Source organism: Monopterus albus, unplaced genomic scaffold, assembly GCF_001952655.1.
Source record: "Monopterus albus unplaced genomic scaffold, M_albus_1.0 scaffold94.1, whole genome shotgun sequence".
Lineage (NCBI taxonomy): Eukaryota > Metazoa > Chordata > Actinopteri > Synbranchiformes > Synbranchidae > Monopterus > Monopterus albus.
In genome coordinates, this window is record NW_018127974.1 from 1217991 (window position 1) to 1235560 (window position 17570).

Genomic DNA, 17570 nt, shown 5'->3' on the forward strand with positions numbered 1-17570 from the left:
TTGCTCTCCGCCTCTCGTAGCATCTCTCCGTCTGTCTGCATGTACCCGGTGAAGAAACAAATTGCTCAGGGTGCTCCACGTGGTGTGAGCAGGTTAACTATATCTGTGACTTTTTCTATAGAAACATAACAAACCTGTCACCTTTTCACTCCAGATCTTATTAAAAAAAACAACAACACCATCAACAGCAACAATTAACAAATCAGTAAGCCTTAACAACTGGATTACAAAATCTCAATAGCAAACCTAAAGTATCATGTGATAATTCGGGACTATCACATTACTGGAAAAGAGCCAAATTTCTATTTTCTGTAAACGCTGCAGGTCAGTGAGATGGTTTAAACATGAAAAACAAGGAAAAATGACAGGAGTGTGGTTGGTAATGTTTCAGTTTGTAGATAGTGTTTTGGAAAGAGCATTTCTGTGAGGCAGCTGCTCTGGAGTCAGAAAACATTTAGTTATGTTTAATACAAATGGGTGGGGCTCCAGTTTTATGGCACACAGGATATCTAACTGGGACACCAAGAAACTAAGAAGAATCTATGGTCAGCTTAACAAATATGTGTAGCACTTATTGTCAGTCTTCTCAGTCTCATTCTTTAACTTACCCGGTTGTTACATGAGGAGCTCAGCTACAGCTCTGATCTTAAATGGCTGGAGAATAAAATATAATGCAATTTAGAAGGAAGAACATTATCAAGGTGTGAGCTATTAAAATCCCCTTTTATTCACCCTCAGTCTACATTTTGTAATTTTCTCAAGAGAACATTTAGCTAAGCCTTAGTCTTGACAGCTCTTAACACTGTGACACGGCCAACCAAATATGAATTCTCAGTTACCCGTGACCCATGCCTCGTTAGACAGGCTGATTCTGCCAGCGTGTCATCACTTTGCACCATCTTGTTGATGCTATCACACCTATCTGCATTCTCCCTAAGAACCTGATATGACCCAGAGTGCTATGAAGAATAAAGTGGCGAGAATGTCTGTATGTACATGAACTCGTGGCACAGTTCACTGCTGCTTCTCCATTCACAGTGCACAGCTGTGCAGTAAAAGTGCTAGGTCACTGTGTTGAAAGGTGTCACACATCTGTAAAGATAGATCTATTCCCTTACTGTATGTACTCGACTCATAACGCTTTTTTGACTTAAATAATTAAAAAACATTTTCAGAGCAGCATTCTCATAAAAATAATTCCCGTTTACATTCCAAAACACATTTACCTCTTCAGCTGAAAAAGTCTTTCTTTCTCTGACGTATATACAGAGAAAAGAAAACTATTAAAAGTAGCCAATCAAACCTGTCCTCCTGGACTTGCTTGCACTTGTCTCGACTCCAGTTGAGAAAAAGAGAAAGAGGGCAAAGAATGGCTTGGAATGAATCATCTGAAGACAAGGAGACAGTGACAAATCCATTTTTAGCTTTAACTCAAACATTTTAGCTCCAGAATGCTAATAACGTCTCGCTTGGTTTAGCCAAACAGCCTCTGAAGAGTGAGTATCACTTTCAGACAGTTCTCTCCATGTTGACAGGTCACAGCACAGCTGAAGAAATACCACTGACACCGTGTCAACTCCCCCAGCTTTAATTCTTCATACAGTAGCAACACGCTCCGATACAGAAGCCGAGGGTGGATTATGTGAGCATCAAAATCCGAATCAGATGGTACAAGCACCTTTGAGTATGAATCATATTTTGAACATGATGAGATATCTGAAAATAGCATGGAGATCTCTTTATATTGACCTTTTAGTGTGTGTAAATGTCACAAATGTTTTGCTCATGAGCGAGCTGAAAGCTCATTTTTGAGATCATTATGTGTGAAACTAAAAGAAACCCTAGAATAAACAAGCAAAAACACAACAAATGCAAATGCTTAGAGGTCACTGGTTGTTTTGATGAGTATGAAACCAAAGTGAATCATATGTTGTGGCTTTCACACTCACCACATCTTGGCCCAACCGAACACCTATCGGAGATGTTGAGCACTGTCACCCACCATCATCATCAAAACATCAAATGAGGGAATGACTTTTCAAAGAATGATGTTTCACCCCTCCAGTATTTTTCTTTTACACCTGAGGAACTTTATACCAAGAAGCATCGAAGCTGTTGTCGCAGCTCACTGGTTTTTCCTTGAAACTGTCACTCATGTATGATGTATGGAGATAGAAGCCTACTCCTTCTTGGTGCATATAACAACATGGGGGTCTAATATTTACACTGCTGGTTAGGTACCATGACTCATTTGTGGTTATTGCATACTTGAAAAGGCAGGTGGGACAACAACTGTCCTAGGGGGTTGTGGTTCTGACTCTGAAGTTTAAGTCAGGTAACATTCTACATTTTTCTTAATGTCAATACATTCTATGAAAATCCCCAAACCAGCAATGAACTGATTACAAATACTGTCTGTGTATCAAAAGCCTAATATAGTTGATTTCTGTGGGCCATTGAGCTCAATTGTTGTCCAGCAACTGTTAAAACTACATGGATGAACCACAGTGGTGAACTGAGTGACACCTTTCTTTATTCCAATCAACACTATTGTTTATTTTGAGTCAAACCAGCAAACACTGTCTTGCCACCATAAATACTTACCAGTGTACCCAACAAGTGCATTCTTTACACATCTTTGAGTAATATTTGGAAAATACTACAGTGCTCAGCTTCTTTTAGGAGCTTAGGGCAGGAAGCTGAGTATTAAGTGACAAATTAACACATTGTTGGTTTTTCTTTTTTGTGCAATTATTATGTGGGAGCATTTTTACAATAAAAAGAAGGTAGAATATTTCCCTTATCCTTTATTGGATGCCTTAACCTAGAGCTTGCCTTGTTTTAGCTAACCCATACAGTATTTACCTCAGAAATGCAGTGATATGATGTCACTGATCTGGCAAGCCAACAAAAAGTCATGTAGTCCGCTGATTTGTTTAATAATCACATACCAGAGAAGGCAGAATGCACGTCATATAATGACGGTCATCATTCTTTCAGTGACAAAACACAAAAGCGCCAAAGTGTTGGGTCCTCACCAGGCTCCATCCTCCTATCCTTGGGTGAGTATACTACACATGGGGAAATCCTTGCCATGTTTCTGAGTGAAGGGGGCTCTCAGCCAGTAACGCTGCTCACTGCCAAGGAAAGCCTCAACCCTCTGATCCTGGGAAATGTGCCGCACTCTTTCTATTTGATGTTATAATTGTTTCTCTGTCTTAGACGGGAGGTTTGGGACATGTTTTTCTCTAGGAGGAAACACTTGAGCATGGAGTAGATGTTTTGGAGATGTGGCAGCAGGTTGTGGTCTGCAGCATATGGCCTCACTTTAAAACCTCCTCAAAAGCCTTTCCTATGAGATAATTGTACCATGAATTAGACCAGGAAGGCTTTGATTTATCAACACAGTCGACACCAAGTTTCCACCCTTTCAGACTTTTTTTTTTCAGAAAGATTTGTTGCAATAACTGAGACCTGTTAACCTAACGCTAACAAATACAATTCTTAATTCATCATCCTGGACCAATCGGCTACAGTGTAATAAGTTAATGAAAGGCCAGTTGTGGTGGCAGAATAATTTCCTCTTGTGTAAGTTTCAGCTCAGACTCTGAATGTCCTCTAATTACACTGGATGATGGTAAGCTCTCCTTGACATCTTATAACACTGTGAATCTTCCAGGAAGCTCACGGAGACCTTTGACCAAACCCATAATTAGGTGTAATATGGGTATACACAATTCAAATATGGTTACATCAACAAAGACATTGAGCAATGGTGTTTTGTCGTTTTACATTTTCCAAAGCTGTTCCAACAAATAACATCAGCACATGTGGGCTCCACCACATGTACCATCATAATTACAACTGAAGTCAACAACGTTTGACATAAATCATGATCTCGCTTGTAACTGTAACCACAAGCTGTTTATAGTTTCCATTGTCCTGCTGGCCACAGTAGAGTGAGTTCTCTGGGATGATTATTAGGCTAATTATTATTTTATATGGCATGGTGTGAAATGAACGCAGTAAATAAGTGAATAAATACACAACATTTTACATACTAACAAACTAAATACTCGGAAGCTGATTTAATCAATCCACAGAAAATGGAGTGAGTATTGATAATCGGATAATTACTGAAATCACATTACAGCTTGTTAAATATCAGGATGCATTTCAACTGTGCAACATTTGAAGATGTCATCTTGACTTTTGGGAAACCTGATGGACATTTAAAAAAAATATCCAAATTTTATAGAGTCAGTTTTTAAGAGTTTAACTGAAAAAATAATCATCAAAGCAGCAGACAACAAAAATACTTGCAATCCCTGTTAAAATGAAACATGACTTGGCACTTTTTTGGTTATGAACTCTTTATTGACAATAATAATAATAATAACAGTACACAGATAGCTTCAGCAACACAAACACTGTATCTACATAGACTGAAAACAAACAAGCAAACAAAGCAAAACACTACCAAGATAGAAGAAATGAAAAAAATGGAGCAGATAGATGGAGCTCATTTACTCTCATATTCATACAGTTTGTACTGTTCATGCACCCCCCTCTTTTTATTTTCTATCTGGGCTGCATTCAGTGAAACCAGACACATTAAACAAACAAAAAAATGTCTAAAGACAAGGAACAATATTGAAACAACCCATTCAGTTCTTTTATTTTCCAGTCTTTTCGCTCTGTGTTGTCACACATACTGTGTTGTCATGTTCTTTCAGTTTGACCCCGCTTCACTTTCCCTGTTGAACTGCTTTAGGCACTTTATTGTACACACGTCTTCTTCTAACAACTTTCTTCTATATTTACAGATGTTATAATAAAGACAACAATAGCATAGTGCAAACAACAGCGGTTATTTTACTTATAGTACAGTAGTTGCACTTTTTCCACACCCTTGTTCATTTTGTAAACTCAGCGACTGCCTGTGCAAGGTTAGGCAGTGCATTCATTCAGGAAGGGGCATGCTAATGAAAACGGGGGGAGCTCTGAGGGGCTTTTTCTTGGCCAGCAAGTCCAGGCTTGGTTGCAGGCCTGTCTGTCCCTACTCCTCACAAACATGTCAGACATTTCACCACCAGTATGAGTGAGCTAAGGTCCCCATTCCTTTGCTCCACCCCACACTATAAGCCTGATTTGTACTCAGCATAATTAACTTGCTACATCATTTTCATTTAAATATCATAATACTTATTCCTTTTAAATGTGGAAAGTTGATGAGAGACATGAAGGATTCCTGAAATATTTGCAGACATACTTTGAAAGCTGAAAGACAATGTGTCCAGTTGTGACCAAAAAATAATCATGTGGGTTGTGTTTCTGGCATCGGTCCGTACAGGATTAACTGCTCACTTAACCAGAATCTGGAGAGAGTTTTCACATTTACACTCTCAATTGTGGATGCCCACATTATGACGCTACATTTTAAAAAGAACAGACGTCTACTTTATTAACCCACAGGTGTCGAGGCAAACAAGTCTCCATTATACAGACACTGGACTTGTGTTATGCAGTTTTCAGCAGATCATCACCATGACTGACGACCACAAGTAGAAGTACGTGCATCTCAAGAAGTCGGCATGGCTCTCTTATGAGAAATGTGAAGGCGAGGCTCTGGCTGGAATAGAATGAAAAGACCCAAAACAAACCCACTTCCCAGCCTAACTGGCGTCCACACAAGGGTAGAAATAAGGGAATGTATTTATGAGCATCTGGCTATGGTTGAGCAGGGTCAGTACGCTGATAGAGTACCAGGATGGATCCCTGCACCTTTACATGTTCCATATAAAGACCCAGTGTAGCTTGTAAATCATTTGTTTTTTGCCTCATTACTAAATGCACAAAGCTATATTTTAGCTTTGTTAAATACAGTTTAACTTGTAGCATTACAAATAAAAGGCTTCATAAAAGCAACATTCAGTTTGTTGGTTGGCATGTGTTTTGCCCCATATCCTGTACAACCCCCAGCCCCCTGTGTCTCACACACACATACACACAGATTGTGATTCTTCTATGTTGTGACACCAACATTCATCTGTCTTTGGCATTTCTTTGTCAGGACAGCACGATTATGCTGGTAACACTGACTGATACTGAGCTTGGCTTGTGGGCAAAGACACACGGTTTTCATAAGCTTGTTAATCTTAAAAGGAGCAACTGTCAGAAAACATACAGTACCCCTATCCCTGACATAAAAAAGGCCTGTCCAAGGCCTTGATTTCTGGCCTGGCGGAAAATGATATCACACTGCCTCCAATAGAAGGCCTTGAATGTCCCTTTGCAGACTTTTTCATAACAGATCTGGCATTCTTAAGCTTAGAGGCAAAGAATTATACCACAACTGCAATTCAGGACACACAGCGCTGGATTTCCAGCTGAAAGAGGGTCATTTGAGAAATCCCTGCTTATTCTTATTACATGCGTCTTAAAACTCTACCTAAGTAGAGAAATTGATTGAAGGCTAAGTATGGTTTCAGCTGAGAGAAGGCACTATGAGTGAAATCAAATGCACTAAAGCTAAAGGTCAAAAGTCAATCACAAACATCACAGCAGAACTGTACATTAAAAATACAAGGTTAATGTCAATATCCACTTGTGAACCTGTGTTTTCGACTCCCTGGGCTGATTTCCAACTAGGGTAGGCACGAATTAGCAGCAGCAGCGGATGGAGTCACTCCTTTTAACTGACAACAGACCCAGGCCAGGGAAGTCCTACTGCCAAACAACAACCAAGCATGGGGATAGAAAAAAGGGACATGTAATAATGCCTAGAAACGCTTGCTTACTGAAAAAACTGGATGTGTAAATCATGTTGTAACAGTGTTATATCTGTTAATGGATGTTGATGATGGAAATATAGACCAAAAAGATATTAGACAATAGAAAGGTAATGCAGCTAAATTCTTTACAAATAAAGGTAAATAATTTAGCCTGTGATCTGTAACTGAGGCACACTGACCAGCCACATTACATTACATTTTTCTTTTGCACATTTTTCTACAGTAATGTTAATAAACCACCATTTTTCAGTTCAGTGTAATTTGCATCACATTTTGACCTTTTAATCTTAATCTAGATAATGATGGTCAATCAAATCCATGTCTGATAAAGTGCTCACACTTTGGAGCTTTTATTAGCAGATGCTTATCTTGTGTATATGTATCTTTTCCAGAACAGATTGTCATCATTTGTTGTATCTGAATGCAGGGCATCATGATAAGCACAATCATACAGCTCAGCATTGTGCATCAACTGTTCCAGAAACAATTTCTCTAATGCTGGTATTCAGGTCTTACATATGACTGCACTTGGTCTAAATGCTTGCACATAAACTGGCACCAAAATAAACTGTCCATAAATGGGAAATGTTTTCATCTTTCCAGCTTGAAATGTAATTTTAAAGAACTCACTGCCAGCCTCACTTGGATGTTGCAGCCAAACAAGACATCTGATTTAAAAAAAATTAATAAGATGAACGTCTGACTCTTTACTCAAGTAAAAGTAGCACTACCACAGTGTAAAAATACTCTGTTACAAGTAAAAGTCCTGAATTCAAAATGTACTTAAGTAAAAGTACAAAAGTATTGGCATCAAAATAGACTAAAATTACCAAAAGTGAGAGTACTCACTATGCAAATTAATACATTTCACACTGATGTATTATATTATTCAACTGATGTATTAATGTGTACTTTACATTTAATGTTTTAGCTTCCCTATTTGCTTTTAATTTGAAGTACCGACGTGTAGCTTGTGAATTTCACACCAGGAATCAATTAGGTTCTAAAAAGTAACTAGTAACTAAAGTCACCAAATAAATGTAGTGGAGTAAAAAGTACAATATTTTGCCTATAAAACGTAGTGAAATCAAAGTATGATGTAACAGAAAATACTCAAGTACAGCAACCACAATGACTTTAGCTTTACAAATAATTATCCTCTAGCATAACGACGAGCCAGGTATGTTTTCTAAAAATCTTTTTCAAGATGTGATTTTGCTGGTGAAGGAAGCTAAGGCGAGGGCCACTACTAACTGATGTGTGCTGCGTTTACTGATGTTTTTAACAAGCAGCAAACAAGAGACACCTCAGATCGTCTACATTAACAAAACATGCAGAAGATGCCATATTTCTACATGATTTCAGATCAGAGACCAGTATATAAACACTAACACTCAAGCCTGTTCACATTTTGTCAACTGTTTTTTTTTTTTTTGAATCACAGCAACAAAGAAAATAGTCCTTTGTATTTTCCTAATATGTTTCCACTTTAAATGAAAACCAAGCCTGTCCCTGCAAAGTTATAATGGAATCCCAAGGCCAGCCTATGGTATAAAATTAAAATAACTGAAACCACCTATTGCAGATGGAGTAACTTTTGTCAGATGTGACAGAAAAATGTCTAATTAAGCATTACTACTTGAAACATTCTGCTAGCCTTTACATTATCTTAGGTAAACTAGTGGTCAAGCTAAAGACACACAACTAATTTCCTTTACATACAGTTACATAATACAGAAATACTGCCCAGCTCCCCAGGGGGTTCATTATTTGTCTTTTTCTCAGCTTCTCAGTCAAAGCACATGCATAATCCTTAGTGAAGGTCAAAGGCAATTACCCAGCGTGGTCATATCTCACATGGCACCGCTGCATGCCCTCATTAGGTGTGTTCTGCAGCTCACAGTGGGTCTTGTGGCTATAAAAGAACTGAGCTTGCTGCCTTCCAAGCCTCCTTTTAGCAGAACCTCTACCAGCAGGAGCACAAAAATACTATACATCATGGTCCTTCTGGTTCACATAGGAGCAGAAAAACCTTTTTTGTAGAGGTGAGGAACTGCTTAACTGGGGAACAGTATTTTCTAACAGGTTGGGATAGGTTGGCTCACAACACACCCCTCTCTCTCAATAATGAACTACAAGGGCTTTTTAGCTTCTGCACTGAATGTGAAACCTTATTTCACTTATTTGTAGGAGAGAGCCAGAAAAGCTGCAGACATATTCAGTTTATCCCATGTATTTGCAGCAGAGCTAACAAACAAGCAAGAACCACCTCAGTAGAAAATGCATACAGTTTATGTTTGTTTGTGCCCTTATAGAAATATAAGAGCAGGAGGTTTTCTCTGAAAACACTTTGCTTTAAGCCTACAGTATAGCCTCACGTTGGTCCTGGTGTGCTAAATGCATGCAATCTGGACTTTGTCTAATAATTTCCATACTGAGCACCGAGAGCACTAAACTCACAAACACTAAATCAAAACCGGAGACGCACACAAAAAACAGGCTCTCCATTAAAACACTATGGTTCATCCATTTGTGGAGAGAAAATCGAAGCCAAGCCAGTAAATAAACACAGATTCCGTCTTTGTTGAAATGGGGAAGACCTGATGAGAGAGGAGAAGCTGATGTCCACAGTGCTTCACGCTAGTTCTCCTACCTGGAACTCCATTCATCACAGCTACTAGATATTTTGCAAAACGTTTCTGATGCCAAAACGTCAGTGTGGCCTTTGTTATATTAGGTCTGCACACGGTCACGCACGCTCCTGCACACACACACACTTGAATGCACGCACGTGCACTTTATTGACTTCAGCTCTTTTAACCTATTTATAAGGCAGCATCAGTGTTAAGTGCACAGTCATCCACATGCACACACTCTCTCCATCGACCCCTGGGAGACAATTAAAACTAGAACTTCAAATTCGCCTTAAGGCCTCAAAGATAAAGCTCACTTGAGGAAGTGAATCCTTTGATGACACTTAAAACCAGCATCAATATTTACCGATGGGGGTCGTTGCACCTTGCGGGTGTCAGGTGTCGCCCGGATGAGTTAACTTGTGTCTGATCTGAAAGGGACTTGGGAACAAATTTTACACTTTATAGTTCTTTTTTGTGGACTATTAATTATTTTATACTCGCAACTGAATAAAAAATAGCCCTAAATGAAATGTACTGAAAAATACATGTAAGAACATTTAGGATGATACAATCTAACCCTAGCCCATAATCTAACCCTACATAAAAGCAAACAGTTTGATTTACCCCTCAAACCTCAAGGCTGCTCAGAGAAAGTATAGAGTTCATGTATATGAACATATGAACGGATCCTAATCTTGTTTGGACATGGAAACGTTAATATTACTGACATGGAGAAAACGTCATCGATGTAGTAAACAAATCAGAAATGAAACCTTTCACTGCCAATTAGTTCTATAGCAACAGCCATTCAATTGAAACATGGGGATAAAGTGACCATCCCAGGCCAAAGCAGACACCATACATCAATCTACTGTGGACTATTATCAGCAAATGATTTGAACTGGGGGCTTCTGAGTGTCCTTCCATTCTTCCACATTGTTCTGTGATTAGTACTATGATTTTACTTCATAAGGATCATGAGATTAAAGAAAACCTTTAGTTTATAAGTGAATTGCAGTACAGTACTGTTCAGCAGCCTAGAATGAAATACACTGCTCAAAAAAATAAAGGGAACACAAGAGAAAATAAGACATTCAACTATGTAATGAACAAGGTATTTAATAAGAATATTTCATTCATTCACATCTAGGATGTCTTGTGTTGTGTTCCCTTTATTTTTTTGAGCAGTATATTAAGACATGCCCATCTTTCTGTTTATGCTCAATTATATATGAGGGCATATATTGTATGAATACACTTTGCATCATGGAAAATGTGGGAAGTCGTGCAAGATTGTTTTTGTTTTGTTACACATGACACATTTGAACAGGCGGTTGCAAAGCCATACGGCTGTAGTCTTCTCAGAATCCAGGATTAGAGATTCTGAATTATTTTAGATTTCTTTCAATTTTAAATAAAATGTACACTGTGTTTACACTGTAGAAAATAGCATCTCTGGAATACAACCCCATATTCTCCAACACAAGCCAACGATTAGCCAGTTCTTAGCCGGTGGTCTTTTTAACAGTAGTTTATTAACTGTGTAAAGGTGAATGGCCAGTTTAAACTAAAACTAAACATCTTGGTAATCCATAAGCAATTTCTCTGGAAAGATGCACCTCTGTATGTAATGTAGGTCTATCTTCATATTCCACTGTTCCAAAGACTACACCGGGTCTTCAAACATATATCATTCGTTGAATACAGTGATATGATATTATTCATACATTCACACGGCAACAACAATGTTGGAGAAAACGTTCAAACGTTGCTGAACTGTGCTGCTGAAGAACGCAACGAATAACATAAGTTGTGAATAAATAGGCTGCCTTTTGTTTTGTTGTGTTTAAATAATATGTGTGGATTCGTTAAAGAAAGCGGTTCACACAAATGAAATGAACTTCTTCATTCTAACATCCACATTAAAAGTTTGCCATTTATCTTCTACTAAAACATGCAGAAACGGGTTTACCTCCGGCGAAAACAGTGCACCAGTCAGACGTACCGTGTGCAGTTCCTATGTTGTCCAGCTGGGGGAGTCCTGACAGCCGAGCAACACGGGAAAGACTGGGAGACAGATGGGGAATGAGTGAGACACAGGGAGACGGACAGACGGAGATTGAATGAGAATTATAAAAGTAGTTATTAAAACAATAATTTATAGGCTGCTCAGCAGCAACAGATGAGGCTTTCTCCTGTGTGTGTCCCGTACGTCAAGACGCATGCACATGCGGCATTTTGTGAATAAACAGATATTTATTCTCTTGATATTCAGACTAACTAAAGCTCTGCGATCAACAGAGGTATCGATCACACGACCCCTTCCCAAGTCTGATGCTCAGCTGCTTAGAAAAAGACTCGGGCTGCTGATGTGTAAGTTTCCCTTTGGCTCTGGTGGTTAAATTAGTTTATTCTGAGGCACGACTTCAGTGCTGAACCACTTTACAAAAAAAAATAATAAAAAAATACATTTCATACGTAAAATCTAGTATTATAACTACGCAGGCAAAAATGAAAAATGTTGTAATACTCTCCGTTCCTAAACAAGCAGCCAGACGTCCATTACAATATATACGTTGTGTTTTGTAGGATTAGTGTGTAAACTAAATAACCAAGGCGCTGGATTCCACAGATGAATCGTTTTTGCTGAACTGGTGTTATTTTCATGCAATAAATTGTCTTTTCAAAGTATGTATTCACTCGTGCATGGCTTTAAACTGAACAATACATCACAGAGCACACGTTCTCCCATGTTTCATGCGAATCCACTGAAGTAAAAGTGATTAAAATCATCACTTACAAATATGAATATTAGTTAAATACATTTCATATAATGACTGAGTAAATTTAAACTTCATTACACGAACTCGTTTAATTCATATGGAATTGATACTACTCACTATGATGCTCACTAGAAATACGTTTTCAGTTTTTATGCCAGTTGCAAAAAGTGGTTAAACTTTATTTTAGAATGACCAGTTCAAGAAGAATTACCCCACCCCTCACTGTCATCCCTGTGTATATCTCCTATGATGTATAAGTCCTTACCAGAAGGCAGCATGTTGGATGAAACGCTTCCCCTTCTGCCACTTCCCTTATGCTAAATATTCAAGGAGGCTGCAGGGCTTCAACCGGATGATGTTCGCATTGGCTGACAGCGTTTCCAGAGCAGGGCGACCAATGAGACCGAAGCAGAGGCGCAGCGAAGACTGACGTGGAGGACGCGTCAAATTAATTCCAGCAAACCTCGGACTCCCCGGGATAACTCCAAATTGCATTTATCGGATGAAGTTCACTTTGGTGCTATTCTACCTTGCAGTCACTTGCTTTCAAAAAGAACGGGGTTGTGCAATCGGGCGAGATTTTAGGAGGTCTATTTTTCCTCTTCTGGGGCTCATTCCTCCCGCTCTCCTTCCTTCGCTGCCTTCGCTCGGACACATTCAGCCATTTGAAAGATCAACTATAATTCCCAGCATCTCGTAACATATAGGCAAATGGGTAAGCCTGCGTTAACATCTGCATGCTTCAGTGGCACTGGGCTTATGGAAGCGTAGCCACACTCGACACGCCTGCGTAAAGTCAGAAATAAGCATTCTGTGCTTTTTCTCCACTTTGAGATAATGTAGAAATGTATTTGGCAAGAGTGGAGACGGCTTGTCAAATTTATTTCACGGGAAATTTTTCCGGCTCTATTCAGTAGACGCTGTTGTCTAAAGCTATAAATCTTAAATGGAACCACACCATCAATTTTTCTAAAAGAAACGATTCTTTGAAGAGTGTCTATTCCTCGAGCTCGCCATTTTAATGTTGTTTTGTTTTGTGTAGCCGGGGATGGTGGAGGGGAAACCCACCCAAAATGTTTACACACTTTTACAAAGCTGCACAAATAGCGGTTAGCAGTGTGTGGAGGCTGACACGTAATACAGCTTTATCACCTCGGTTTCTGGTGAAATTTACAGGTCCAACTGTGTCAAACTGTGTCAAACTGGTGCAGGCTGGGGATTTTGAAGTTGCCTTTTCTCTGTTGATTTATGGGAAAATATTTGGCAGGCCACGAGTGTCTTACAGTGCCAACAATTGGAGGCTACAGATATTTGTGAACTCACCTCATATTGTAACTTGTGTTTTTCTTTTCTTCTGCAGAGCAAACCTATGGAGAGGTGAACCAGCTGGGCGGCGTGTTCGTGAATGGGCGACCCCTGCCCAACGCAATACGGTTGCGAATTGTGGAGCTGGCTCAGCTCGGGATCAGACCCTGCGATATAAGCCGGCAACTCCGAGTCTCCCACGGTTGCGTGAGCAAGATTTTAGCGAGGTACAACGAGACGGGCTCCATCTTACCCGGTGCCATCGGTGGAAGCAAACCACGGGTCACAACGCCTAACGTTGTGAAAAATATCAGGGAATACAAACAAAACGACCCGGGGATCTTTGCCTGGGAGATTCGGGACAGGCTTTTGGCGGATGGAGTTTGTGACAAGTACAATGTCCCGTCGGTTAGTTCGATCAGCAGGATTTTACGAAACAAGATTGGAAATCTCTCCCAGCCTAATCAGTATGAGAGCAGCAAGCAAGCCTCCGCGCAGGCCGGGCTCCCCTACAACCACATATACCCGTATTCCTACCCCAACACCATGTCACCTAAAATGAGTAGCCCTCCTGGAGTACCGGTGACGCCTGGACACGTGAGCTTATCCAGGCCCTGGCCTTCTGCACACACCGTCAGCAACATTCTGGGAATACGAGCCTTCATGGATCCTACAGGTGAGGAACACACAACCACTTTCTGTTCAGGCCTCTGCATCCCTGGGCCACACGCTGAGCCTTTATCTCTCACTGCTCTATACAAAGGCGTGCAGCTGGTTATTAGTGTGTTATTCCGCATGATGGATTGCCAGATCATTCCGCAAAACCTGTTCTGGCCACAGACAGGACCGTTTGTCCATTTAAAGTTGTACAGGCCTCCGTTTAAACATTGAGCCAGAATGCAGCAGCAGCACGCTGAATGGGCCTTTTCACGGGATGTTGCATTATGCAAACACCTTGGTCACCTGCTATATCCCCTAATCCTTCAAGCAGTCACTACAGGCATGTTGTCCCTTTGCCTTTCTCTTATTGTAGCCAGTGTTTCCATCCGATGTAGATGCATTGATATGTCACAGGGGCCAACATAGCCTTTAACAAAATGTGTGTACAATTAAAAATTTATATGTAATTAAAAATCTTCTGAATGAAACACCTTGGCGCTATAAGCATGCTGATAGAGAATTAGATGGTCTTATATTTATATAGCGCCTTTCTATGCTTTACAGCGCACTCAAAGCGCGTTCACGTTATTCGGCCATTCACACTCACACACCGGTGACACCACCGGGAGCAACTGGGGGTTCAGTGTCTTGCTCAAGGACACTTCGACATGTTGACTGGACAAGCCGGGAATCGAACCGCTAATCCTCCAGTTAGGAAACGAGCCGCTCTACCTCCTGAGCCACAGCTTCTTTTACGCAAACGTGAAAATAAAAAGTAGAATTTTATTAAGTATAACAATCCCAAACAATAGTTTATAGAAACTAATAAGAAGGAATATTTATAATAAATGTCTGTCATTTCTTTTTAATTTATTTTGTTTAAAACGTTCAAGTTTTCTTAAGGGGAAGTTAAAACTCAGGCCTAGCTGTGTGTTACAATTACGCACTTAAATGATAATAATAATTCTAATATAAAATAATAGATTTGTTTGAGTAAAGCTAATTTTGAAACAATTATAGTGACATTTGCAGCCTGAAAACGAAATGTCTTTAACAGCCCAGACAGGAAAATGCTAGAAGCATTTTAATTGTGGCTATAATTAATTATGAAGCTAAATGGCACTGCATTGTACTTCACACTTCAGCAAGTTTGCCTTTTATGCATCTTTGACACGAAGTTACTGTTTCTAAATTAGCCATTGCTGGGACGGAGGGATATCCACCAAAAATGGAGGAGTGGAGTAGCGTCAACCGAGCAGCTTTTCCGGCGGCTCACGCAGTCAACGGGATTGACAAATCAGCCATTGACGCCGACATAAAATACGCTCAGGTAAAAAAAAACATATATGTCTTGTTATGTAGTATTGTAACATCTGCACAACACAGGTGTGCACACTCTGTCTTGTTATATCGGCGCCACTTTCTCTTCTTTATAGGAAACTGTCCAAATGTTTAGTGCCAAAATGGGCAGAGACCTTGAATAAACTGTTGCTCCAGCTACAGCTGCATGTGGAAGAGTTATTAAATGTTTCCAGCTCAGGGATTGTCAGACAGAGCCACACAGGGCCACAGACGTCTGCCTGAGAGTCCCATCCTAAATGTTTGCTTTGAGTTTAAGACAGAGAAAAGTGTGTATTCATATTCTACTCGGTCTTGTGGTAAATTCAGTTATAAAGCCATGTATTCCTCAGTTTACCTGCATTTCCTAAAGCACTCGGAACCCCGCCTGAGAATGACAGCTGTGGGCCACATGTACGTGTTGTGCTTATTGTTTCCTTGCCTGTTTGTCTCCAGCCTTCCTCGACATTGTCAGGTTATGTCTCGGCGTGTGCCTACTCTCCCACCAACCAGTACGGTGTGTACAGCGGGTCAGCAGGCGGCTACGTGGCCCCGGGCCACCATCACTGGCAGGCTCAGAGCCCGGCCCTGTCCCACCCAGGCAGCGGGATGGGCATGCATGCGGGGGAGATCCACTCGCCAATGGCCTTCAAACACCAGCAGGCCCGAGAAGGTACAGAGCCCGGAGGGGGAGCGGTGCCACAGTTTAATGTGAAAACTGGTGTCTGTTGATCCCAAAACCTGCTTCCTCTGGGACGCAGCAGCTTTATGTTAGGATTTACGTTTGTACCGCAGACTCTCATTGATAATAAACAATTATACTCGCACACCACCCGTCTCTCCCCAGCACATACTTTGCAATAAGCAATGTCCCTAACGAGTGTAAACATTTAGCAAACCCTAAATGAACTCCAATTATCTCTCAGTTATTAGATATTGACCTTCCAGCCTTGGCAGCGTCAGGACTACCAGGTGGTCTGAGGACATTTAGAAATAAGCTTCATTTAAAACATGTACGTGTGTTGTGCTCCTCTAATGCAGCTGGGCTCTGCTCCAACTTGTAGGTGAAACAATTCCCGTTAGATGATTTCTGTGAGGAGTAAATAACCATTTGATGAGGCTGCGCATGCACAGATCCAATCTATGTCTTTTTCGTGTTGTGCAGGAGACAGAAAGCCGCCCAGTCCCCTGAGCAAGCAGCAGCAACACGAAGACTTGAACAGTGTGCATGGACTCAGTCTCCCTACCTCATCATCATAACCGGCACTTATTCCACCTTAATTACCAGGCCCGTTTAAGGGAACACGTTTCAGCAGCTCCAACAGTAAGTCTGAACACCAGTGGCTTGATCCTCCGGGTGTTTGTAGCTGACAGCCAAACACAGGCCTGTTCACAATCATTACGAGTACAGACTAACCTTTTCGGCCTTCATGGCCATTTGAATGTAAGCTTGCATAGATGTTTTGGTTTCTCCCCTCATTGGTTGATTGGTTTTCTTTCTCTCCACTGAAACACTTCATGTTGCTAGGCTGTATATTGTCTTCTGAAGACTGCAGGATTAAAATACTTCTTTTTATTTGCCAGTCCAGTCTGTCATTGATGTTTTATTATAAAACCAAGGGCTCTTCTGTAATGCGTCATATATTTTATTATGTTCATTTGTGGCAATAATCTCGATTCTTCGGTGACTCAGCGATGCGAACAAAGAAATTAATTGTGTAAATGTAAAATAGTTGCCAAAGCTTTAATTATATATTTTTTATAATTTTCATTGTAAATGTGAAAAAATAAAGACTTTCTTAAAATGCCATATCACGTACTTGTAGCCCCTATCATTTCAGCTGAGGTGCACTATTTTGGTTCGTGCACGGTGTGAAATTCGTGGCCTAAATCCTCCTGGAGGTTCACTGTTGATAAGGCTGTTGGAATTCAAGTCACTGAAGGCTTCTGCTTACAGTCTCATTTCTGTTCTTTATGGAACAGGTTCATTTGTCTGACTCCTTTCCTCGATGCATTAAATGGCCTAAAACGAACTTTAATCCTAGAATTAAGTG

The 17570-nt window shown here is 40.3% G+C and overlaps 1 protein-coding gene across 1 annotated transcript; it reads left to right on the forward strand.

Annotated features, from left to right (window-relative positions):
• The first annotated feature begins 12703 nt into the window (after positions 1-12703).
• On the forward strand, positions 12704-16977 carry pax1a (paired box 1a). Its single transcript, XM_020608701.1, has 5 exons — positions 12704-12928; positions 13574-14194; positions 15375-15508; positions 15973-16189; positions 16682-16977. Exons 1-5 carry the CDS (start codon positions 12925-12927, stop codon positions 16774-16776), a joined length of 1071 nt encoding a protein of 356 aa, XP_020464357.1. The 5' UTR covers positions 12704-12924; the 3' UTR covers positions 16777-16977.
• The last annotated feature ends 593 nt before the right edge of the window (positions 16978-17570 follow it).